The sequence below is a fragment of the Hemibagrus wyckioides genome, linkage group LG23, assembly GCF_019097595.1.
Source record: "Hemibagrus wyckioides isolate EC202008001 linkage group LG23, SWU_Hwy_1.0, whole genome shotgun sequence".
Classification (NCBI taxonomy): domain Eukaryota; kingdom Metazoa; phylum Chordata; class Actinopteri; order Siluriformes; family Bagridae; genus Hemibagrus; species Hemibagrus wyckioides.
The window spans coordinates 5,643,164-5,671,109 of NC_080732.1; the positions used below are offsets into that span (position 1 = coordinate 5,643,164).

The 27,946-nt window shown below is 37.2% G+C and overlaps 1 protein-coding gene across 1 annotated transcript; it reads right to left on the reverse strand.

Moving 5' to 3' along the window:
* Positions 1-81: 81 nt before the first annotated feature.
* trpa1b (transient receptor potential cation channel, subfamily A, member 1b) lies at positions 82-27,927 on the reverse strand. The gene is made up of 28 exons (XM_058375988.1): positions 27,818-27,927; positions 23,661-23,767; positions 23,205-23,367; positions 21,849-22,024; positions 19,368-19,475; positions 18,472-18,580; positions 17,428-17,573; positions 17,161-17,300; positions 16,708-16,756; positions 16,516-16,615; positions 15,210-15,310; positions 14,826-14,995; positions 14,503-14,667; positions 12,977-13,091; positions 12,639-12,805; positions 11,619-11,706; positions 10,548-10,607; positions 9,808-9,903; positions 9,167-9,237; positions 7,151-7,304; positions 6,848-6,937; positions 5,446-5,615; positions 4,487-4,616; positions 3,891-4,073; positions 3,395-3,463; positions 3,184-3,291; positions 1,984-2,102; positions 82-1,039 (listed from the first exon to the last, which is right to left on the reverse strand). Exons 1-28 carry the CDS (start codon positions 27,900-27,902, stop codon positions 838-840), a joined length of 3,441 nt encoding a protein of 1,146 aa, XP_058231971.1. The 5' UTR covers positions 27,903-27,927; the 3' UTR covers positions 82-837.
* Between the last annotated feature and the right edge of the window lie 19 nt (positions 27,928-27,946).

Genomic DNA, 27,946 nt, shown 5'->3' on the forward strand with positions numbered 1-27,946 from the left:
AGTCAGTAGACGTATAAAGTGAAAAGAAATAATTATTCAGACACTTTTTGTTATTTAATATACTTTTGGTGTATATTGTATATCTAGATGTTGACTTTGGACTTGAAACAAATACATATGAACCAGAAAGTACACATAAAGAAACCTAGGTTTAAAAAACAAATAGATTTAGAGGGGGAAAAGTAAACACTGTGATCAAATTATTACAGTACTGTCCAAAATCTGTAGATTATTTTGGAATTCCAACATCATATATTTTTTACTTCCCTGAAAAATATGTTACTGTCTGATAAAGAAGACACGTGCTTACAATTACAGTTTGTGCTTAAACTGCTATATTTTTTGACTTTGGATTCTTGAAACTATTGTAAAATTGTGTTGAAAGTGTGGCCATGTTATGGTGCAGTTGGCAAATCGTACACATGTAACAATAACTCTGTGTGAATTGACACGTAATGACCCTAACAATTTCTAAGTGTTGATGTTATTAAGTGCTAATGCTGTATAAATACATTTTACTCATCAATTTCCATCATCCAACATATCTTTTTGCTTAAGAATACATAAAAGTTTTTAATCATATTTAGGTAAAAAGGTCAAAAGACTACTAAATATGTATTCCTCCTCACTGTAAATAGATAAAAAGGATTACTAATAAAATGTCATTTTAGAGACTGCTCATATGATTTAATGCTAAATGTTCAATATATTTCCTTAAACTAAATCCTACAATATTTTATAGTTTACATTTTAATGTGTAAAGCCCTTACTGTAAATTTCTACCAGAAGACATTTATTGTTAGACATATCTGAGATTTCAAGGAGCTCTCCACATCATCAGCATGTCATCTGTGACTTCCTGACCCCAAGAGCTTGCATCAAAGGAACCCAGCGAGATTTATGTAATTTTGCAGTGGTGATGGACCGGAAATCATCTGGTCCATCGTTCTCATCTGCTTCTGTCGTGATATCCATTTTCTGTATGATGAGCTTCAACAACATGTCCTGTTTCTCCAGTGCTGAAGAAATCTGCTTCAGTCTTCGGAGCAAAAAAAAAAGCATCATTATTGTATTAATAAGAATAGAATATATTTTATTGTTTGGGATAGATGAGTCTGCATTATTATTAACTAATACAGTGTAATACTAATATAATACATAGAGGAGAGGAATTAATACGTCAGTAACAGAGTTAACCCTGAGTAAAGGAGGGGTTAGAATCAATAATAGGAGGAGTTAGTGAAATGATGGATGGGATTGATAAATGGGTATTTTAGACAATTAAAAAGGGATGGGTTTGGGATAAAACGACATAGAGTCTGTATGGGCAGGGGTTGGGATACATGGGGGATGAGGGAGGGGAATAGATGAAGGAGGTAAAGGATTGAGATGAATCGGGATTTGGGATTAGTAAAGACTGATATGATGGGGGGGGGGCTGAGAAGAATGGGGAATTGGAATGAGTGAAGAGAGGCAGGGTGTATTTGGAAGGGGATTGGGATAAGTGAAGAGGGATAGGGTCTGTATTGGAGGGGATTGTGATGAATGAAAAGTGGCAGAGTGTGTGAGAAAGGGGAATGGATGAAGAAGGGAATGAATTGATATGAGTAAAGAAGTAATTTAGAGAATTAGGATGAATAGGGATGGGATGAATGAGGATGTGGACTGGGGTGAGTGAATGAGGGGTTTGAGATAAACAAGGGAAAGATGTGATTCACGTGGCTTGAATAAAAGAGAAGACGCGGAGCTCAGGTGAAAGAGGCTGCAAGCAAGCGTAATCATTTAGGGAAAAAAGGGAGCTGTAATCCTAGAGAGAGATGTGAAAAGACTGTGAGTGAAGGCAAGAGGGTTAGCCAGCCATATTTGGGCTGTGGTTTGTTTGTTTTTTTTTGTCACCAAATTACACTTTAGGCTGCAATGAGTGACTAACCACTGGATCTTAATCATCTGCTATAATCGTCAGGAGGATAGAACACATCTCACCTGGATTTCTGCTTCATCAGTTCTGCCTCCAATGGATCTGAGTACGCCACCTGAGTAACTAAACGAGTGCGCAATTCACCTTCTGGTCTACTCATCCCAATAATCTGCTCCAACATTCCCTGCACATGAAGCATTCCATACAAATGTAAACAATATAAACAAACTATGTAGAGTACTTACACAAAAGCACTATGCACTAATATGGGTAAAATGTGTAGTCCTTTCAGGCACATTTGTGGGAATACTTGTTGGGTAATATGAGCAAAAAAAAAGAAATATAAAAACAATATTTCAAACATTTTTTAAACATGATAGATTAAAACAATGCCATAGAATCATTTACAATTTTAGAACTTTAAATACTAGCATTATATATATATATATATATATATATATATATATATATATATATATATATATATATATATATATATATATACACTACCAGTCAAAAGTTTGGACACACCTTTTAATTCAATGTTTTTTGTTTAGGGATTTATTTTCTACATTCTAGAACAATACTGGAGATTTCAAAACTATGAAATAACACACATGGACTTAAGTAATCCATATGTAATGACAACAAAAAACAGTCAGTTGTTATTTTAAGACACGAAGGTCAGGTGTTCTGGAATAGTTCTTGCAAGAACAGTATTGTCGAGTGCATTTGCAAAACCCATCAAGCACCATGATGAAACTGGCTCACATGAAGACCATCCCAGTAAAGCAAGACCAAAACTGACCTCTGCTGCAGAGGAGAAGTTCATTTAGAGTTACCAGCCTCAGAAATCACCAATTAACAGCAACTCAGATTAGAGCCGTTATGAAGGCTTTACAGAGCATCAGTAGCAGACATGTCTCAATATCAACTGTTCAAAGGACATTATTGTATATTTCGGCCGCCTTCAGCATTGTTTTACAATGTAGAAAGAAATAAACATCAGGAAAGACCATGGAATTAGAAGGTGTGTCCAAACTTTTGACTGGTAGTGTGTATATATATATATATATATATATATATATATATATAGATAGATAGATAGATAGATAGATAGATAGATAGATAGATAGATAGATAGATAGATAGATAGATAGATAGAAATTAATATTATTATAAACCAATTATTATAGACATGTTGCTGTGATAAAGTGAGAAGAGCTACTCCTGACATAAATGACATACGTGATGAAGTTACTGACCTGAAACTTGGCACACTTCCTGTTCGGGTAGATAGTGACACTACCTTTGTCCACTCTCTTCATGAACCAATATGGCAGTTTCTCCTCCAGATTAGTATGTAGTTCAATCTGTGTAACAACACATTTAAAAGTGCTAGCATGTAATGATACAGTATATGGTTTTAAGAAATTTTATTTAAACAATATTTTTATTTGTTTGTTGGTTAATTGCCTGCATGGCGATCCTCTTCAGTGCTGCGTTCCTTTGAACCTCAGCAATGTCCCCTACTGCCAAACCAATCTGAGCCACAAGCAAATGAACACAATATAATTAACTTTTTTTGTGTTAATTGAAAACGAGTACAACAAAGCAATAAAAATGTTATGTTCCAAGGCTGGAATACCCATGGGATGAGACACTAGTCCATCTCAGTTCAACATACACACTCATTCACACCTAGGGGCAATTTTGTGTACCAAATCCACCTAATGGCATGCTTTTTGAGAGATGGGAGAAAACAGAAGAACCCATAGGAGACCCAATTGAACATAGGGGAGAACAAACACAGAACCTAGACACACAAACAGAAACCTGAGCTCAGGACTAAACCACAGAACCTGGAACCTTGCTAGATTTTAGTTTTGAGTTGTTATACTATTTTAGGTCTATGGTTTAACATTCACTGAAGAAGTGACTCTTAAGGGAACTGATTCTATTAACTTCATACCATCAAGTTCATGAAAAGGATTGGCATGAGGAGAATGAACATCACAAAAACGTAGTAGGTGACTGCAGGAAAAGGAAGAAGTCCCTGAGTGTATGCTTCCTGAAATGAGGTCTCATAATTCAGCTCTCCAACTGTCATTACAAACGTCTGTGCCAATGATAGACCAATCGAGTGGAACTCGCTCTGATGAAGAACAAACAAACAAAAAAACATTCTCAGTTATATTGACTGTCCTGTAGGTTGGGATGGAAATAAGATACAGGGGGAAAGTAATGTCCACTGACATACTGACGTCATCTATGAACATCATCACAGTAATAATAATCACGTCCTGAGCATCATCTCATTAATAAAAATCATATCCTGACCATCAGCTTGGTAATAATCATATCCTGAACATCATCTCGGTAATAATAATCATATCCTGACCATCATCTCGGTAATAATCATCATAGTCTGACCCATTTCCTGAACATCATCTCAATAATAATAATCATATCCTGACCATCATCTCAGTAATAATAATCATATTTTGACCATCATCTCAGTAATAATCATTCAGTGTAATGATGATAAGAATATCAGTAACAACATACTTGATGAAGCATGAGTGCATGGAAGGACAATCCAAATGCCAGCAACAGGAAGATGAAAAGCACGAGGACACTCAAAAGTGTCTTGGTGATTTCTCCAAACATTATAACATAAATACCAAAGCGCTCGAACCTGTAAGAGAAAAAGAAGCACATTTTAACACACTGTCACAATAATACACTTCTCAGGCTGTAACAGGGTAAAAACTGTTGAGTTGGCAGAATGACTGTTTCCAGGAATTATGGTGTAAATTCACCCTTTTCACTAGGAAAACAACAACAACAATAACAACGTTGCAGTATTTGCTTGAAACCAATTAAATCAATTAATTCCAAGGTAATTGAAAATTAGTATAATGTTAGTATGAAGGGTGGGGTTATAGTGAGGGGTGGGGTTATAGTGGTGGTTGGGGTTACAGTCAAGGCTGGGGTTATTGTGAGGGGTGGGGTTATAGTCATGGATGGGGTTATAGTGATGATTAGGGTTATAGTCAGGGGTGGGGGTATAATAAGGGTTTGGGTAATAGTCAGGGTTTGGGGTATTATGAGGGTTGGGGTTATAGTGAGGATTGAGGTTGTAGTGAGGGGTGTGGTTACAGTCAGGGGTGGGGTTATAGTGCCTTTTGGGGTTACAGTCAGGGGTGGGGTTTGGTGTTATAGTCAGAAGTGGGATTATAGTGAGGGTTGGGGTTACAGTCAGGGGTGGGGTTATAGTGGGGTTTGGTGTTATAGTCAGTCAGGCGTGGGATTATAGTGAGGGTTGGGGTTATAGAGAGGGGTGGGGTTATAGTGTGGTTTGGTGTTAAAGTCAGGCGTGGGATTATAGTGAGGGTTGTGGTTATAGAGAGGGGTGGGGTTATAGTGAGGGTTGTGGTTATAGACAGGGGTGGGGTTATAGACTAAACGACATAGACTCGACAGAATAGTTGCTAGTTTCACATGGCTTTTTTCTTTTTTTTTACCTCTGGAAGTAAAGAAGAAAGTTGATCCAGGCAAATAAAATCGCCAAAGCTCCAGCCTGCCACTGCAGATTCCCTTCCACACCGAAGAACATTGGAGTAACGAAAGCAATAGAAGAAATGGCGGTCGACCAATCCGATATGTTTGAGCTGTCCAAAAAGTAACTCATTCTCTTTTGGGACAAAGTGAGTACAAATAAATTGATATTGTATGGATATACAGTAATACCTCACACATCTGCGAGGTTACGTTCCAGGACTCATCGTGAATGACAAGGTTTCGTGGATGTGTGTTGAGTCACTAAAAATGCTAATACTGTACTGTAAATGCTTATTTTTAGAGTTTAAACCCTAAATATGACCACAGTCATGCTCCCAAAACACTTTAATTTCACTTAAAAGTTAAAAATCACTGAGATCACTTATTCACACTTATGGAATATTCACGTGTGTTGAACTGAGTACAAGGTGCGGGGAGATGAACCGCGACATCACACATACAAAGCATCGTAGCTACCAGCCAAACAGCAGCTAGGTAAAACTGTTAATGCTCTGTGATTGGCTACTTCCAACCCTTCCAGCCAGTAGCGTGTGGTAATGGTTGTACTGTACATACGTGATATCGGCGATGTTCGATATCATTAAAATAACATTATTTTATTTATATTGATATTTTGTTGATTTTACCTTTATACTTATATTACTTAATTAATAAACAAAATTTTTAAAAGAGCAATGAATTTACCACACCACGAAATTAGCCGTAAACACTTTTGCAGGATTTCGTGAGGATTTTGCGGGTCTGAGAAAAATTCGCAGATGCAAATTAGTTAGGTTCCAATGAAAATTTCGCGGATCAGTAAAGTCGCGAATCGTGAGATGCGGATCTGTGAGGTATTACTGTGAACAATTTTTGCACCATTACTGTATAATTTACTTTCTATTTAAATTGTGTAATGGCTTTAGCACCTTTATCTGAGTGAATGTCTGGCAGGTTGTCTAAAGAATTGCGCTTGAACATGACCTTCAATATTTGGAATTAAATTGCTATCATTGACCTTCTTTTATGAATTGAAAAGGTTTCCCCTCAGGATACACACATATGCTTGCTAACCAGCTTGCTCTTTAGCAGAGTATTTAATATATTTTTGTCATTAAGTACTTTTTCAATCCCCTTTGGCTATGGCTGTATGGCTAAGGTTATTCTTGCTAATTGAAAAATCTCATTCATTTTAACAATAGCGTTTATACTGTGACTTTGTGACTTAATATGGTGGCAGTGACTTCTGTATTGTGGCTGTGATTTGTTATTAGATAGCACATTAACGTGTTCCTTATCTCTTTCTAGCTTTACTGTCTCTTAAACATATCACATTATTTGGCATTATGTAAAACTGTGAGTTACCTGTTGTGTCAATTGTATCACCTCTTTGCAAATGGCATAAATGTTCATGATGAGGACCATCAGCATGGACACTGAAATTAAATAGTTTTGCTGAGAGATCCAGAGAGAGAGAGAGAGAGAGAGAGAGAGAGAGAGAGAGAGTTAGCTGTGTTATTTGTAGATTTGTACAGCTAGCATGTGTTTAACCTCGCATTAGCAAGCTACATTATAGTACACCACCATAAATAATAGCTTCTAAGCCAATAAATGTTTAAGCATACTAATATTTTGAGCTTTTTTAGCAAACAGTAAAGCTTAACATACATTGCTGAAGGATATGTTCTCCATGGTGAAGGTTGTGCCATTTGTCGTGTTGATTTGTGTAGGTTTCATGTTCATGACAAGATACGTGAGAGGCAAAAGTCCTAACAGATACATGGCCAGGTTAAGCATATGAGCTTTACTTCCGTATGCTTTCCTGTGAGGGAATACAGAAATCTTTTGTGACACAAACAAAATAAAAAACACTAAAAAGTAACTACACATAAGCAGCACAGTGTCAATATGGTATTTGGCATCACTGCAACAAGAAAATGTGTAAGAAATGAACATATGTAGATAAAGCCACTAACTGACGTATGACAGCGTTACTTAGTGCCCAGGAATTAAAGATGGCACTTGTAGGGCACCCAATCTGTCTACAGGCCAGGGGGAAGTCCTTCAAAAAAATTAATGCCTGAGTCTTTCCACCATTGCAAATGAATTGCAACTGGCTTAAAAGAGGGACCTTAAGGGACATGTCCAGCACATCATTTACATTTTACATTTCTGGCATTTCATCCAGGGTGGCTTACAATTGATCTCATTTTATACAACTGAACAGTTGAGAGAGGGCCTTGCTCAAGGGACCAGCAACTTGGTGGACCTGGGATTTGACCTTCCGATCAATAGTCCAACACCTTAACTGATCTACCACATCCACCATCTACCACATCCCCATCCACCTTGCCTCGTTTATAAAGACTACATAAATCCTGTTGAACCTTAGGGACATGCCATTGACAGGAATGTCTCCCTGTCTAGCAGTGTCGCAATTCAATTTGGGGATATCTCCACTCCTCACATCCCCCATGTGTCACAGTACCTCTCAGCTCCCAGGGAGGCCATGGTTAACATCTCTCACCGATGGGGCACCACTCCCTGCTAAACACCTTAAGTTAGTATTGCACTACATTCCCAGAAAGCCAATGCTTGCACTCCTTCTGCTGAGACAAGGACACATTTATGTGCTTGGTACTTGGTACTTGGCCCAGCTGTAGGCCGATGCAACTCATGCAACATCAGTAGCACACAGGAACCAGTCATCTATTACAGTCAACCACTGGCCAACATGGGAAACCAGGCTGCTTGTATCCATCTATCACTCCCGGTGTACCAAAGAGTAGAACTGGAATGCCTTCCTAGAAAAGCAAATTCAAATACGATCTGTATTTTTGGTTAATAGAAACATGAAAAAAAAATGTAGGACAGATCCATATATACAAATCTGTCCTGTGCCTTCAAAGTGCCTAGAAGCCTCCTTAGGGACCTTAGCAACTGGTTCAGTTGGAACAAAACCTCTTTTGATCAGGGTTCAATAGAATCCCTGCTACTGAACTGCATGGTCTACCTTTTACCATATGGTAAGCATGATAGGGAAACTGACTTGAAGCTACTTGATGTCACAGTGCTTTGTAGCGTTCTCTGAAAAATACTCACAAGAAAACACACTCCCCAAGGTAGAAGAGAATGTGAGGAGTATAACCCCAACTTTCAAGGACAGATCTCCTTTAGATCTAACTGAGCTCAGCTGAGCTAATGAGATAGACAAATGTCATGTACATGTAGTCCTTCATACACACGGGTCAGATGAAGAACAGGAAGGATGACTATATATTCCAGCAGTATTTATTGCATATACTGTATTGCATCATACCGTATGCCACAGCAGTGAAAGAAGCTATACATGTGCTGGTTACTGCCTCTAGAGATTATGAGAGTTAAAATAACACTAACTGTTTTGCTTATTGTGAAAATTCTCGCAATGAGAATATCATGTTTGGAAATTCATTGTCAAAACTTATACAGTATCTGTATTAGGTATGTTAATTAAAGTCGTAAAACAAAACAAAAATTCACACAATAAAATAATCAGCTTTACTAGAATTTCTATATTCAGTGAGAGTCATTTAATGATATAAAATTTCAATTTAACCAAACTGTATAAATTAATTCAAATATAGTTCCTTATACTGTCATTTTATTTCCCTATTATTTATTGGGGAAAGGTTGTTAGCCTACCATTTCATCCCCAAATATTTCTGACAGACAGGGTGTGTGAGCAGCTCAAGCCGGTTGTAGTGAACCATCGCCTGCACAACACAACACACAAACACATTATCACAGAATAATAATACGTACAAAAATGACAGTCATGATAGTCAACATTATTCGAATGACACAATCATATAATTTATTCATCTTTGTCATTTATTATCTTTTTCATAACATAAATGTGGCATAAATGTTAATACTTACCAAAGTATCACACAGATGTAGTCCATTTATTCTGTACTACATTATGTTACTACACCTGACATTGCACATCGATATTCTATTTCTTTTGCATTATTTCACATTTCTTCTTATTTATATTCATTCTTATTTTTAATTAACCTTTGAATGAATTATTTATATGCACAGTCTAAAAAGCAGGTTTAAATTTAGCGGCAAGTTGTATATTATATTGTGTACAACTGTGTATGTGACAAATAATGTCTTGAATCTTGAACCGTTTAAACAATCGTTTTAATTAGTAACGTGCTATTAACTGAGATCACAGGGCAGCCTTACAGAAATCCAGACATAGATCTGGTTGATAAGTGAGCCTGAAGTGGCCATCAGAGACAGCTGTAATACTCTGTGTGTCGTTCGTTACTCACATTTAGAGCTGCCAGAGGCTGAATATAAAGAGCTTTGTCCGTTTGAGATTTCTGAACATTCAGTGGAGCTTGAAGCCACCGGAAATGATATGTGATCTGCAAACAGGAGGCGTTTACACGTGAACAGGTTATCATCATGTAACAGACGCTGTGGGAAAAGAGAATATTTACACTAATGCTATACTTATGAATCTAATGTAATAGAAATGACACTAATTTTGGGATACTATCAAGATAATACAGCTGTAGTAGTATAGCTACTAGAGTAGGATAATTGTAGTATAGTATATACTGGCCATTTTCAAATGATGGATGAAGACCTACCTCTTCCTGAAACTTAGTTCTTATTTTCCGTTTGTTTTATGTATTGTTGTATAAGAAAAACTTCCTCCTGACACCGATATGTTCCTCCCAACACAGTCGACTAAGTCTGTGACCTATTGAACCAATGTTAATGTATTCATTGCACTTTTGTATGTCACTCTGGATAAGGGCATCTGCCAAATACCAGAAATGTAAATGTAAATGTACTGTAGTATTGCTGATGAGTTTTGGCTAGTCCCTTTAATTGACCTGTTTCATTATAGCTTTGGACCTTTTCTCTTTATCTCTTTATTCACACAATATGGACTGCATACTTTTAACCTTATTAAACCCTACTAAACCGCACAGGAGTCTAGTTATCTATATATACAGTATAAATAAATCCCACATTAGTTTAATGCACTTCTAATACGTACATGGTAGTCAGTGCTGTTTGGATCATGCTCAGATTCAGTCATACACTGATCCAGAAGATGCTGCATGGAACAAAAGAAATGATAAACATTTAAAGAAACCGTTTCTTCCCTGACATTTGTTTCTTTATGTCATCATGCAGTACATAACAGTCTTTTAGCTAGTTCACTGATTTGCTGACGAGTGTACGTCAATCAGTATATTTAGCTAACGTCTAATGGAGGACATGGGGACACTAAACTTACTGCATATTTTAGAACACCTAGAGAGCTTGGACTGTTCTGGATCATCACATAACTCCCACTTCCTCACTTTGGATTCTGTAAAGCTTACTTCACAGAATACACTATAACATCACACCCATTGCCCACATTTCACATTTATTTTCAATAATATATTCATAGTTATTTTACTCGTATCAACATGTCACTTATTGTATTCATACACCATATATTTTTCTCTTTTTCCCCCATATTTTGTCCATGTAGCTTCCCTCTTAAAATACAGTGGATTGCATTTATTTCCATATTAATCTTTTGTTTTATTAGTTTATTTGGAATTCTAATTTAAATATGTTTATCTCAATTTCTTTGATATCTTTTTAAATAAGATATATTTTATTTATTGCACTACGTCATGCTGTGTATGATGTATTTATGCATGTGGCAAATAAAATTTTCATTTTTATATACAGCCTTAAGATCTCTCTTTCAAGTACACAACTGCAGCTGTGGAGCTCTCTTTTATCCAGCAGAGGTCAGAGTCGCCTATCTAATATCCACAGCCACGTTCCTCGTCCTCTTCCACCATCCTTTTCTTATGATTAACTGTGTTCATCTGCGCGTGGAGCCTTAACTTTCCTGAACTCTGCTACATAATGCTATTCAATTAAACAGTAATAAAGAATGACTAGAATTCTCTGACTAACCTGAAGTCTGTTATAATTTGGATGTATCCTGATGCCTCAGAATCCCCTTTATGATGAACTGGTGAATTAAACCCAGGTATCAAACATGGACTCGGACGTTTTGGATCCAAAAAAAAAGAAAAGTAAAAAAAATCACAGCACATACCTTTGTCGATTCAGGTAGACACTCGATTAAATCCAGCACAGGGCAGCGGGTGTAGCCAATTTTGAACAGACGTATTATTTCTGCTAACCTGCCATTGATCAATAACAGTTGCGTCAAATTAGAAACAGGTAAGAATCCTTCATTAACAAAATCATCCTTAAATAAGGGAATAGTAAATAAAGCTATTTTAATGGAGAGACTTTTGCTTTTAAAGCATGTTAAAAAAATTAAGAAATCAAATAAAATATATGCATCAAAACCACAGAACTAAATATTTAAAGGTTATATTCAGAGCCAGTGCATTAGATCCAGATGTTATGACGATATTAACACTGGAAACGTTACTTGTATTCAGACTTGTGTTGCTTAGCTGCTTAAATTAATTATTGTATACGCTAGTCAAATTACCTGTGTCGAGATCTGATGTTGCCAGATTTGTCTGAGACAGGGTTTATCACCCAAGCATTTTAGCCCAGAAAAAAGGGACAGAACAGCTGTGGAGTTTTAGTGGACTATATTATACCTATCCATCCGTCCATTTTGTGTAGAGATTATCCTACACAGAGTTTCAGGGATCGTGAGGTCTATGCCAGGGGACAATGCGAGGGACACCCTGGATGGACACCCTGGATTGTGCAGGGCACATCATGCACTATGAACAATTTAGAGATGTAGGTCTAGTACACTGCATGTAAGTTAGACTAGGGAAAGAAACTGAAGTACCTGGAACATGCAAACTCCACACACACAGGGAGGTGACAGGAATCAAACCCCCAACCCTTGAGGTGGGAGGCAAACTAAGCCCCAGGGTTATACTAATAATTAATACAGATTGTCATATTTCTATATCTACTATTGGCATCAGTTGGCATTAATTAATTCATTCATTTATTTATTTTTAATTACTACGCTCATACAGCCTCAAGATGGCTAGGTGCAAACACAGGAACAGTACATGTCTAATTATCTTTGCATCAACAATAAATCTTCTGTGTGTGTGTGTGTGGACGTTTTTCTCACCTCTCATTCTCAATAGCAGCATTAGCAACGTCTTTTTTCCCACTGCGTACAGCTTCATGGAAGAACGAGGCGTGATTATCATTCAGCAGGATTTCAGCTCCTTGGTTCAGCAAGAGCTTTACAGCTGCCACGTGACCTTCACGTGCGGCGAGGTGCAGAGCCGTGTTCTGCTCAGGAGCAGTTTGGTCAAAAATGAAACAAGTGGAAAAAGTTACACTTTAGCCCCAAGTTTGCTGGTATGTTTGTGTGACCAAAATTTGAGCAAGGATTTATAAATAAAATATATATTTAATTCTCAGTGGTTGATTAAGTATGGGGAAACATTTTAAAACTTTTACCCCATCTTCATCCGTGTTATCCAGCAGTTTGATATTTGCTGCCAGCAGAATGGTCATGGTTTGCGTGTATCCTTCAGCCGCAGCGTGATGTAAACACGACCAGCCTTTATAATCGCTGTACATTAACACACAAAGTTCAGAACTCTTAACAAGAATCTCAGTGTTACTTCAATAAACTCTCCTTTTAAATGAATGAATGAATGAATGAATGAATATTATATTACTGTGTTCCAGTTATACTGACAAGTCAACATTTTTCTCTCGAAATAATATTAATTCACTCATTCATTTTCCATTAAGTTATATTTTTTAAATATTTTTGAAACTCATTTTTTAATCATTGCTCTTTCAGAGACTCAGTAGTTGGACAAATGTCATGGTAGCAGCCAAAGGGCACTGAACTACATTTCCCATCAGTCTCAGCATGTCAAATGTCTCAATGCATCCTGATTTATTTTGTAAGCACCTCAGTATCAAGCATTTGTTCTTGCTGTTTATTCCATAGTCTTATTCATAGCTTGTATGTAAGTTTTTCACTATTTTGATTTTTCTCCACCATTCATTAGTAAAACTGCATTGGCATCCAACACTACTAACTTCTTCTTCATGACAAAGTGGCTTTATGTTCTTCTCTTAATCTGTGGGGATTTGCTCTTTAGTGTAATCAAACCCAGCATTCAAGTGAATTTAGTAGCCTTTATTTGCTACATATACATTACTGTACAGTGAAACTCTTTCTTCGCATATCCAGTCCTTGGAGGGTTGGGGTCAGAGCTCAGGGTCAGCCATGATACAGTGCCCCTGTAGCATGGGGGCTTTTGCTCAAGGGCTTTTGCTCAATGATGGAAGCTTGGCAGTGCTGGGGCTTGAACCCCGGTCTTCCAATCAACAATAAAGAGCTACCACTGCTCCCAATTGGTTAGCCAGTCTAAGTTAATCACTAGATAGCTCAGATTCAAAAGCTGTACTGTTTGTAGGCTAATAAGTAAACAAACTTTATTTGGCTTTGTTGGCCCACTAGAATCGAATATCTATGATGAACATAGTCATACATTTCAAGTGGTTAAGGCTCTGAGTTGTTGATCAGAGGATCAGGGTTCAAGCCCCAGCACCACCAAGCTCCACTGTTGGGTAATTGAGCAAGGCCCTTAACCCTCCCTGCTCCAGGGGCTCTGTATCATAGCTGTCTCTGCGCTCTGACCCCAACTTCCTCAGCTGGGATACATGAAGAAAAGAATTCCGCTGTAATGTATATGTGGCGATAATAAAGACTTCTTGCCCTCAGTTGTTGTTGTTATCAGATGCTTTTATCCCATTGTTGTTGTTTTCAGATGCTTTTTGACTTACAAATGAGCTGTTAGTTAAGTGTTCATGGAAGAAGTAGGCCATTAGCCGTATTTTGAAGAATCGGGTTGAGGTTAGAACGTTCTGGAAAGGGAACTTATTTTGTTCAGAACATTTCTTTACACCGATTAGCGTAATAAGATGGAAAGGTGTCATTTTTGAAACATATCAGGATGGTGTACCTCTGGAATAGCGCTCCCCTCCTGAGCAGCAGATCCACCACCTTAACGTGGCCCCCTCTAGAGGCCAGGTGGAGCGGTGTCAGTCCGTTCTCATCTCCCTCGTTTAGCAGACGCGAGTCTTGGATCGTCTCCAAAAGCCTGAGACACGTGTTTATACGTCCGTATCTGAAAAGGAGAAACACAGTGAGAAAACTTCTGCTGGGGATAGCTAAATACCTAATACTATTCTTCTTCTTATTATTATTTTTCTTCTTCTTATTATTATTATTATGATGATGATGTTAAAATTTCTAATTATACTGTATGTGGGATGTATGTTTTACTCTGCAGCAAAATGAAGCGCCGATTTTTTCTCCTTCGACTTGCGGCCCAGGGAGATTTCAAACCCCAGCATGTTTTTAACAGAGTCGTGGATGCCGAGTTTGCAGGCGTAGTGTAGAGGAGTGCAGCCTTCAAAGTCCTCATCGCTCATCAGCTCCCACACTTCTTTATTCTGGAGTGGGGAAAAAAATCACTAATACAACACTAATAACCTTCATATGTTACTGTAGAAATGAAAAACAACATACACTCTCTATCTATCTATCTATCTATCTATCTATCTATCTATCTATCTATCTATCTATCTATCTATCTATCTATCTATCTATCTATCTATCTATCTATCTATCTATATATATATATATATATATATATTCTTGTTCTACCTGTAGGATATGTTCAGGAAGATTTTTCAGTCCTTTTGGTTGAAAGATGGCAAGGTGGAGGAAGTTCCGTCCAGTTTTGTCTATAATTCTAAAATCTGCGTCTGCAAGTAAAGAAAAAAACAAAACACATTGATGATTGTTATCTTGATAGCCTATCATGATGGCTGTGCAATTTAAGCAATATCAGGCAAATAAGATTGCCGTTGTACCGCTGTGATTCAGGTACTCACACCTGTGCTAATATACTGTGATATTATCTTTATTTATCTTTTATATAGCAATTCAATAAACAAGAAAATTAGTATAGTGTATCTGACATTTAAGATACGATGCTGCCAAATATTTTGTTTATTTTTGGTCCGTCACAGCTGCCATGCCAACACACACACACAGCCTGTAGTAAGTGTAGTAAAGATATTGGAATTTTTATGTAGTGAATATAGGGTATACAAGTAGGTGTGATACATACAGTGAAATTTCCCAGTGATGTTTTACAAAAACATCAACAGTTTTTAAAATACAGCTCTTCCAAACCAACTGGTAGACAGGACATAATTGCTGTTTAACCCTTTTTACGAGTACACTGGTGTTCCATTCCTCCAGAATAATGGAAATCTGCTTATCAGACATTTTCAATCAGTATAAACATTTTAATTATTTCATAGCTGCAAATTTGATATAATATTAATAAACACATTGTTGGCTTTCAATGTGAGATGTGAGTTTTTCCCTGTTGGATAGCTCAAGTAGTTAAGGCTCTGGGTTGTTGATCAGAAAAATCGGGGTTCAATCTTTAGCACAACCGAGCTGCCACTATTGGGTAATTGAGCAAGGCTCTTAACCCTCTCTGCTCTGTGTTCTAACCCCAACATCCTTAGCTGGGATACATTAAGAAAAGAATTCCACTGTGCTGTAATGTATAATGGATAATGGATAATGAAGGCTTCATGCCCTCAGTTCTTCTTCTCACACAGAATTTTAGTAAAGCCTTCAGATGCGTATGGACTTTCTCTTGAGAACAGAAATGGGTATGATATCACCATAATCTTTACACTTGATACTTTAAAGATAGAAGCATTTGGGTCTTGCTATCTTGCTGTCACATCTATAAATGCATTTTCCTTAGTAAGTAAAAACAGAACAATAAACTACAAATTCTATAAAGTGTCTTATTTTTATCACCAACCTTAACCACCAATTTAGCATGTGACATGACAAAGGATTTAAAAAAAAAACCAAACAGGCACAAATTTTATTTTTTGGTATCTGGTAAAAAAGAATTAATATATAATCATGAAAAAGGCACCTTTAGACAGTAAGAATGAAACAGTTTTCCATGCGCTGCTTGTTGTAGCCAGGAGTAAAGGGGTAAAACCCTTACAGTCGACACAATTGATGTCGGCTCCCTGCACAAAAATAAAAAATACAACCAGTGATGAACTGACTGTATTGCAAAAAAAAGGAAATAAAACTAAACATAAAAATGATTCTTGTTCACCTTTGAGATGAGATATTTAGTCAGTTCCACATGATCGAATAACGTGGCTCTGTAATTACAGCAAGGCAAATAAATAATAAATAATTTATTGAATAAATTAAAGTTTTATTTCCCTTAATCAATGCTTTTAATCTGTTGGTTGGAAATAAATAAAAAATAAATGACAAAAAAAACCTATACACATAAAACATGATTGTTAGGACCATATGAGACAGTTATTGTTTTTTAATATTATCGAGACAATAAAGCGAAAATTGAAACCATTATATTCAGAGCATTTATAAGTAGTGGGCACGCTGATGCATATTTAAAGCTCTAATGTGTGTATCTTTGTAGCATAAACCATATGGATGTTGACCTCTGGCAGTGCAATGTGGGAGTTCTGAACATATTTGGCAGAACTGCAAAATTGTGTGCTTTTTATTGAGCAGGATGTGAGTGTTTTAGACTGGCCTATGTAACGGCGTCTGATTGGCTGCGTCTCTAATGTTAATGATTTCATCAATTCTTTTCTCATAAGGAAGAAGCATGGCTTTTACGGCTTCCATCGCTCCCTGCGTGCAGGCAAAGTGCAACGCTGTGGACTTGTCGCACTGTAACACACAAACACACACACACACACACAATATTTCTTACTATTATATCACATCTAATTAATACTGTGCCTACACCTAAATGATTTCTGACGAATTTTATATATAGCACGTGTTGTTTCTTTACCTGTTGCTGGTCCACTTTTGCGCCTTTAGCGATGCAAAGTTTGATCACGTCTGTATTTCCACCTCGTACGGCTAAATGAAGTGGGCTGCTCTTTGATTTATCCAAATAATTTATGTGTGTAAGGGTGGAAATACCCAGCTCCTCTCCTGAAACAAAAAGAGAGGCAAAAATGGGAGATGGAGAAGGTAAATAAAAAATGAAAAATATTAATATTATAAAATATGAATATTTAAAACTTGTATCTGTGGTTCTCAAACTTTTCTTAGCCATCTATCTGTCTTGAAAACATTGGGTCTGACTTGACTTTGGGGATTGGACCCCTAACTTGTCATGGAACCCCCTTTTGTTTTACAGTCCACTTCCTGTTCCCTGGACACCCCACATTGTGAACCTCTGCCTTATCTGTTAACATTGTACACACAAGCATGCCAATAAAGCTATAAGGAACTGAACTGCATGGCCTGACATGGCCTTTCATCCATGTAAAGTATGTAAAGGGGATTTGTTTAGGGCTGTGCCCTCAAATTTGCACAGTCATGACTCATGTAAACCATGTTTACACTGAAGATGCTTTTTTCTGTCCTGTTGTTTAATTTGGATGGCCCGTCTGCACATGTGGACATGTAAACAGATGTAAATGGGTGCAAATCCAAAAATTTACATTCGCCTCCAGGAGCAGATCATAGTCATGGAGAAGACTAATACCGCATATGTTTGTAATACCGCAAATGTCTGGCTCGTAATGATGCATGGATATCGATTAGTTCGAACTCTATGATCAATTCACTGTGCAAGTGTCCCAACTCACACACCTTATTCACTAAATAGGTTGCACCTTTGAACACTAATCTAAAGCAGCAGATTTTGGGATCACATAAGTGCACTGGATTGTCTCCATGACTACACAACTATGGCTTTCTAAAAAATATTCATTCATACCAGTTGCAATATCGTTGAATAAAAACCACAAGACTTTTTAAGTATTTAATATTTCGTATCTAAGTATTGTGCAGAGCCATATTGAATTAAATCCAAGAGGCTCACCTTTTTGCAGAATCACCTCCATTGCTTCTTTGGCTCCAGAAAAAGCCACTGTGTGTATCGCAAAATGCCCCAGCTTGTTCTGACGACACAGCTTGGCTCCGTATTTAAACTGGAAAAGTCAAACAAATGGCTGCTTGGAGGAAGTCAAAAATGCATGTACATCATTTCCACAAGTACCCCTCTTAAGTTTGCATTCAGTTTTGCATTAGAGTTATAAATCTAATGTACATGGCATGTAGCATTTTAGGAGTACTAGCTCTTAACTCCTCTCTTCTACATACATGATTTGCTATTGTCACTCTGACTGATAGAGGGGAAAATAATGCCTTCACTCCTAGCCACAGAATAAAGGCTAATCAGTCTCTCTTGGATGTCAGTGGATGGTTGTGGCATTATTGGAATTTGGCCATGATCACTCAAAAGGGATGTCTATAGCCAACCATTTAGCATTAAGGATGACACACACACGCACACACTTTTGGCTTAGCTTCATCATTTTTCATTAAACAGCAGAATAGCAACAAAAATCCTTTTAATGACATATTTGTAAACTATGACATCCTGGTAGAATTACTTTATACAATTTCACCATCAAACTTTGCAAATATCAGAAACACATGAAGTTCTTTTGTTCATTTTTGTAGACAAAAAGGAAATATGTTTTAAAAATTGAACAACTCACACAAAGCCATTATCTGCAATGATTTAAGTATTCGGTTTACTAAATAATGCTGCTAAATTGGCGGCCATAAGCTTCCCTTATTACAGATAGTGCCCTTGTAGCTCAAGTGTAAAACTGAAGAAACAAACCTAACATATCTTGGTGGATCTAGTACATTTAGGAAATTATGTGTATTGTTCCTCGAACCCTCAAAGAATACTTGAGTTATACTCACAAGTGTGTGAAGAGCTTCACAGTTATTGTAGGAGCATGCGAGCATTATAGGTGTGTTTCCCAAATCTCCTTCCAGATTCACGTCGGTCCGACTGCAGGACAGAAGAACCTGAAACAACATGAATTGTGTGTTAGATACCAGGTAACTAAGTGGGTGTAACTCACCTGTAACTGAATGGGTCTGACTTGTCTTTACTAGGTAACTCCATGGGTCTAACTTATCTGTACCAGATGATTGCGTGGGTGCAACTAATCTGTAACAGGTAACTTAGTGGGTGTAACTCAACTGTAACAGGTAATTGAGTGGGTATAACTCACCTATAACAGGTAACTTAGTGGGTGTAACTCACCTGTAACAGGTAATTGAGTGGGTATAACTCACCTATAACAGGTAACTTAGTGGGTGTAACTCACCTGTAACAGGTAATTGAGTGGGTATAACTCACCTATAACAGGTAACTTAGTGGGTGTAACTCACCTGTAACAGGTAATTGAGTGGGTATAACTCACCTATAACAGGTAACTTAGTGGGTGTAACTCACCTGTAACAGGTAATTGAGTGGGTATAACTCACCTATAACAGGTAACTTAGTGGGTGTAACTCAACTGTACCAGGTAACTGAGTGGGTGTAACTCAACTGTACCAGGTAACTGAGTGGGTGTAACTCACCTGTAACAGGTAACTGAGTGGGTATAACTCACCTATAACAGGTAACTTAGTGGGTGTAACTCACCTGTAACAGGTAATTGAGTGGGTATAACTCACCTATAACAGGTAACTTAGTGGGTGTAACTCACCTGTAACAGGTAATTGAGTGGGTATAACTCACCTATAACAGGTAACTTAGTGGGTGTAACTCACCTGTAACAGGTAATTGAGTGGGTATAACTCACCTATAACAGGTAACTTAGTGGGTGTAACTCAACTGTACCAGGTAACTGAGTGGGTGTAACTCACCTGTAACAGGTAACTGAGTGGGTATAACTCACCTATAACAGGTAACTTAGTGGGTGTAACTCACCTATAACAGGTAACTTAGTGGGTGTAACTCAACTGTAACAGGTAACTGAGTGGGTATAACTCACCTGTAACAGGTAACTGAGTGGGTGTAACTCACCTGTAACAGGTAACTGAGTGGGTATAACTCACCTATAACAGGTAACTTAGTGGGTGTAACTCAACTGTAACAGGTAACTGAGTGGGTGTAACTCACCTGTAACAGGTAACTGAGTGGGTATAACTCACCTATAACAGGTAACTTAGTGGGTGTAACTCAACTGTAACAGGTAACTGAGTGGGTATAACTCACCTATAACAGGTAACTTAGTGGGTGTAACTCAACTGTAACAGGTAACTGAGTGGGTGTAACTCAACTGTACCAGGTAACTGAGTGGGTGTAACTCAACTGTACCAGGTAATTGAGTGGGTATAACTCACCTATAACAGGTAACTTAGTGGGTGTAACTCAACTGTACCAGGTAACTGAGTGGGTGTAACTCACCTGTAACAGGTAACTGAGTGGGTATAACTCACCTATAACAGGTAACTTAGTGGGTGTAACTCAACTGTACCAGGTAACTGAGTGGGTGTAACTCACCTGTAACAGGTAACTGAGTGGGTGTAACTCAACTGTAACAGGTAACTGAGTGGGTGTAACTCACCTGTAACAGGTAACTGAGTGGGTGTAACTCAACTGTAACAGGTAACTGAGTGGGTGTAACTCAACTGTAACAGGTAACTTAGTGGGTGTAACTCAACTGTAACAGGTAACTGAGTGGGTGTAACTCACCTATAACAGGTAACTGAGTGGGTGTAACTCACCTATAACAGGTAACTGAGTGGGTGTAACTCAACTGTAACAGGTAACTGAGTGGGTGTAACTCAACTGTAACAGGTAACTGAGTGGGTGTAACTCAACTGTAACAGGTAACTGAGTGGGTGTAACTCAACTGTAACAGGTAACTGAGTGGGTGTAACTCACCTGCACCAGGAAACTGAGTGGGTCTAACACATCTGTACCAGATGATTGAGTGGGTGTAACTCACCTGTACCAGGAAACTGAGTGGGTCTAACACATCTGTACCAGATGATTGAGTGGGTGTAACTCACCTGTACCAGGTAACTGAGTGGGTCTAACACATCTGTACCAGATGATTGAGTGGGTGTAACTCACCTGTACCAGGTAACTGAGTGTGTGGATGGAGTGGAGTGAATGGATTTGTTTGACTGTATCAGCTGATGGAGTGCCAAGCTGCCTCTGCTGGGCCTTTGAGCGAGACAACCATCAGTTGATCAGTTGTATGAATGACATGAGCATAAGTAATTCTGGATAAGAGCATGTGCCAAATGCCATATGTGATTCTTGACTCCTGTACCTGGTGATGAAGTGTATGCGACTGGTGATGAAGTGTATGTAGCAAGTGATTGATTGTGAATGACTTATCTATACCAGGTAACTATGTGTGTATGTGAGAAACCCACCTTTACTATGTGATTGTATTCTTTGCTGATTGCCAAGTGAATTGGTGCCATCATGGCTGCGTTTACAATGTTTGGATTGGCACCCATATCTAGCAACAGGGAGCAGCTTGACTCCTGTTTTTTCTCTACAGCAGCATGTAGAGGAGTTTGGCCTTCTGCATCCTGAACATCCAACTCTATACGACACAAAATAATACACCTGATATTAACACGTTTATTACACTCCTGTATGCGCTACAGAGCTCTGAGATGCTCAGAGTGAAACAAACTGATTCTTAAATTAAAAAAATAAAAAAAAATAAAAATAAAAATAATAATAATAATTCGGAGGAAAGAAATGATATAAAGATATTTGAGAAAATGTTCATTTTTATGTCTGTTTTGTCACAAACTTCCTGTGTTAATGTTTTTTTTCTCCCCTTTTTATGTTCTCACATTACTTTTTAATGAGAAAATGTAGTTATAATGGCCATTTCAGACGATGGTAATGGGTTTCTTAATGTTCACTATTAAGTGGTCAAGCACTGAAGCAATGTGGGAATCTGGGCCAGATAACTAATGTACATTATGCTATAATAGACCATCACAGAGCTGTTAATACATCGATACCACACCTGTGTTTCTCCCTTCATTTTAATTGTTTTTTCGTCAATGTGTGTAGCCATAAGATTCCACAAGATGTCTGAAGAATTCCTTTGAGATTCTGGTATTGCATAATTGCGGCAGATTTGAATCTCCAGCCGTACCACATCCCAAATGCACTCTATTGGATTTGGATCTGGTCAGGGAGAAGCCATTAAAGTACACTCAGTTGCTCAGTAATATCGTACCAGTTTGAGATGACTTTGTGACATGGTGCATTATCATGCAGGAAGTATGCATTATAAGATGGCGAATTGAGGTCACGAGGGGATCCACATGCTTGGAAGTGATACTCAGATCTGTTTGAGACTCCTGTTTTTGGCTGACAGGTGAGGAACTTGCTGCAGTGTTCTACTTTTGTAGCTTCGAGCCATTAAATAAATGGGATAACATTGTGTGAATTTTGACAGGCTTTTCTGATGACCACTGATGTAAAGAGTGAATATTTGAGCTGTAGTCTTCCTGTTAGCTTCCTGTGTACTGCTCTGTCACACACACCCACACACACTGTATACACATGCCAAAAATCTCAATCTTGGACTGATGCTAGTGATCCATTTGTACTGATGGCCTATATAAGGAATCTGTTGTCAGAAATTTACAGTGTCTGAGCTGTGTTTAACTTATTCCTTTTTTGCTCGAAATGTGGTCTGTATTACAGCGCTGCCTACATAGTGCTAAGGAATAGGGAGTAGAGAGATGTTTAGGACTCACCCTCAGGTCCTGTAATGGACACAATGAGCCGAATAATGTCCAAATGTCCACTCGCGGCAGCGTAGTGGATCGGTCCTGCTCCGTTTTCATCCCTAGAGCTCAGGTGAGTCGGACTCTTCTTGCTCAGGTAATCCAGTGCTGAGAAATCACCTTGAACAACCCACTAAGAAAAAAAGGTGGATGTTAGCATCTGCCGTTACCTACATGTCAGATTTACATCTCACCTTTAGACATCCTACCCCAGCTGTCAAAAAGGATTAGCATGAGATGATTAATAGGTGAAATCTGAGCAGAGGGCTCTAACATATACAGAAACATGACACACGCTGAACTAATATCAGCTGTGATATTCTGTAAATGTTTGTCCTCTCTTCGCCTCATTTTAAACACACATGCAGCCAACCCAAATTCACCAACCCACTTACCCCATTTGCACACACACACTGCAAAACTCACTTCAAACACGTTGACAGTAGCCAAATCAGCCCCATCTATCACACAGCTATAGGAGTTACTTTGCTTCATTGGGTTTCTCTTGCCAAAATAAATTTCAAAATGAAGACCTGTAAAGAGAAACAGAAACAAAAACAAAGTCATGGTTTGAAAACTAAAAGTATACAGTGAACAAGTGTGTTTTATTTTTTAAAACATGGAGCTACAAGGCTAAGGTTGTCCTCCAGACGCTCCCTATTCGGGGTCACAACAGAGGATCATCTGATCTGCATATTTTGATCTGGCACGGGTTTTTACACCGGATCAGAGAGATCCTTCCAGGGATTCCACCAGGGATTCTGCTACAAGGCTAATGGTTGTAGCTAAAAAGTATGCTAGCTTGTGGTTCACTCTATGACACAAAATACATGTTGTGAAGCTAAAAACTGACATAATGACCCTCTTGAAGCTAGGATCAATTGCTGTCGTTGACAATATGTCCTTACTTTGTGTTGTTTGTTGAAAGTTTTACTAACTATACCACACATTCTTGTCATCATGTCATTTATGGAGTGGAAAATATCTATATAAACTATGTGAGGATGTCGGAAGTTGATTGATTTTTCAGTGTTAATCTAGTTGCTTGGCAATGAGCAAACAGAAGTAATGAGATGACACTACTGTACACACCACACCTTGTATACAGCTCAGAGTTCAACACACGATCCAGCTGCTAGTCTGTTTATAAGCTAACAGCTATGTAAATAGCTGATAGTCATGTACGGGTTTATGAGGGAGAGGATTAGAGTTTTATCCTATATGAATAAATGTAAGGATGACTCATGAGATTCAGGGGCAAAAAAAATAGAAATGGAAAAAAGAATGCACGTGCATGTATGTTATGAAACTTCGTGTTGGGAAGCTTTCCCAACCTCTCAGTCCGAACTCATAAAATTGATTAAAATTTGCTAAAGTGACTTCATTGTGTTATTTATTCTGACTCTGATATCAGGAGCTATGCCTTTCACATTATGTTGAGCACCTGCGATAACATCCACTGTTCTCATGGTAGTGTTTGCACTCGGCCGATGCTGGAATATAATTAAAAACAGAATTAACTGGATGTTATATGATATTTATAGTACGGCTCCAAAAGTCTGAGACCACGCCGATTATCTTGAATTTTTTCCAATTAAAACTGGAAATAAACAGAAAGTTATTGAAGGAAACGTGCAAAAGCTTGACAATTCAGTACTCAATTAAATGTAAGCAAAAGTGTCATATTGGTCACGCTAACTGCTTTGTACAAAAGGTTGGATTTACTGTGTGTGTAACCTATGGTGACCGAGACGTACGAAACAAAATAAGAAATCAAACACAATAACCAAACAGAAAACACAATAACAAATCTAAACACACAGCGACAATTCAGACAAACTGGAAAAGGTAGGTATAGTTTGCGAGTGGAATTCTTACCGCTGATTGTTTTGGGATTTGTTATTTTGTTTTCGGGTTTGTTTTTTTGTTTTATTTCTAGATTTGTTTTTTGTTTTTTTTTTGCACCATACTAATCTCTTCCACTGAAACACGTTTTTGGATAAGATTTGGTCTAAAATGGATCATCAGGTTTAACTAGAGTTGGCGTCAGCTTGACCCTGTTGTGTTTTATTTCAGTGAAAAAAATGTGTAAATAATGCTTATAAGCAATCCTTATATACATTAATTAGGTAAAAAAATGTTATGCTGGTAAAATAATAAGCATCTAAACAATAAGTTTAAAGAATTTAAAATAGCAGGTTGACGTGATACGCCACCTGAGATTTCAAGATATTTATTTTTTATTTTTTATTATTATTTATTATTTAAAGCACAACATCCTTCTCTTTTAGAAGTTCCTGTGACGGAAAACTTAAAGTACCAGCTATCTTCTATCTTCGGAAATACTAACAAACTTTTTTTCCACCTTATTAATGATTATATGGTTTTTGGAACTTCTACTATAGAAACAATAATGTATTAGAGTTTAAACATAAGAAAATGCTATGATTTGCTATAAATAAATCAAAACCTTCTGTCTAATCAGATCTGGGAATTCAACGGACAGTTAGGTAGCTAAAGCAAAAAACTTTTCAGTCTTGTTTTGCAAGCAAAATGTAAATGGGCTGAGATTTTAATGCTGTTAAATAGTAAAATAATGAATAAGTGTTTTTTCTGATTATGTGAAATATATTGTAGTATAACAATAATAATGGTAGTTTAGGTTGTTTAACCAACAATGACACATTATTCCTTAGATTCCAAAACAATTTCATTCATTTTAATCTCAACAACGGATAAGGAATGAGGAAAAAATGTACTTGTACGAGTAAAGTACTTGTACTGTAGTAAGACTTCTTTCAGCATTCAGTTTCAACAATACGAAAACAACAGTGACCCAGAGTTCCTGCAATTACACAGGCATTTCATTCATTTTAATCATATCACTTCAGTCAGGGACACTGTGCACTGAGATAAATTACAGGGCATTGAATCGCATTTTATCTTAGCTAGACTTAATCGTTGTGTTTATGTACACTCATATTTTGCTATATGCAAATATTAAGACATGCCTGTAATACACTGAAGCTGTGAAACATCAGGTGCAGTAATCAAGTTTGATTTCACTTCCATCGCGTGCACTTCATACTGAGGGTGTGTATCATGGGGTGATTATTAATACAAGCTATTAGTATTTCAGTGTGTACACTGTCTGTCAGAAAGGAGAATCTAAAATGTAAATTTAATTGAACATAAATCATTATCCGGGTTGCTGTTGTCTCAGGGCAGCACATCTCTCTGGTATATCTACATCAAATTAGGTATAACTAACTAACTAACTAACTAACTAACTAACTAAATAAATAAATAAATAAATAAATAAATAAATAAATAAATAAATGGTGTCAGGCTTCAGTAACAACCTTAGCATTCTTTTGATTGAAGATAGATTATTTATTTATCTATTTTTACCTCAGAAATTAGCTGCATCATGCAACAATCGTAAATCTTCTACTCACAACTTGACAGCAATATTGCTATGGATAATATTATTTTATTTTATTTTATTATTATTTATTTTATTTTATTTTATTTTATTATTTTATCATTATTATTTTATTATTTTATTATTATAAGATTATTTGTTTAAATTTACATGTTTATATTCCTAGACATGCCCATTACTTAATCTATATCATTACATCTAAGTAATATTAAAAAAAAAAAAAAAAACAATTTGTATGAAAAGGATGTTTTTTATGGAATATAAAGACATCGTTGTATAACAAGAATTTGAGAAAATCCTATTTGTAAAGTGTCATATAATACTTTTTGGTTGATCATATGTGTTTATCATATACGCTGTGTTTATTTTAATTTGGAAACCCATAGCCAAACTGTCAATTTGCCAACTATTCAATGGATGCTACCTCTGACTTTCATGTTTATTATTTAATCTATAACTTGATCTTGATCTTGAATTTATAACTTGGCTGCTTTGCTCTCCAAGTGCTCCTGCCTTCAAGAGAGTCATTAAAATCCAGCTAATAAGTCCATAAATACAGATTATATTATTCGATCGAACATTTGAGGGGTTTGTTGCGGTTTTGTTTTAGAAGTAACTTTTATAATGACTTAATTAAGAATAAAATAAGGTGTGGAAGATTTTGACTGATAGGGTAGAATAAGTAGAATAAAAATAAATACATATATTTTACAAATGGTCAATTTTGTGCAAATTCAGTATTGTGAATATTTTAAGTGGATTTTTAACCATGATGAGCTATTTTCGCTCGCTCCTATGCCTTGTTTTCACGAAGCTGATAAGATGTAATGTTGTCAGATTTGCAATGCAAAGATGTTTATCCAAGCAGTATCCTCGTGCGTGAGCTGCTTTCTTACAGCTACAGTCATCTGAAGATTTAAGAATAGATCGACGCATTCATTTTTAATTAGGACCCTACTCTTTCGTTTTATAGCCGTCTGTCATTACCCCGTTTGTTATCCCTCTTGAAATGAAAGCAGGTGATACTGATGATAAGGACCGAATGAACACAGAAGCAGAAAGACTCGGAGTTTACTGTACTAACGATATTCTTATTCAGACAGATTTCAATAGAATAATGGAATAGAGTGCTTCCTACCTTGGTTTTGACCAGATGCAAGAGTGGTGTGTGTGTGTGTGTTTATATATGTGTGTGTATATATATGTGTGTGTCTGTGTGTCATTAGGAAGCTGGTTTTTATACGCCGCCTTGCTTCATGGAGGTCGG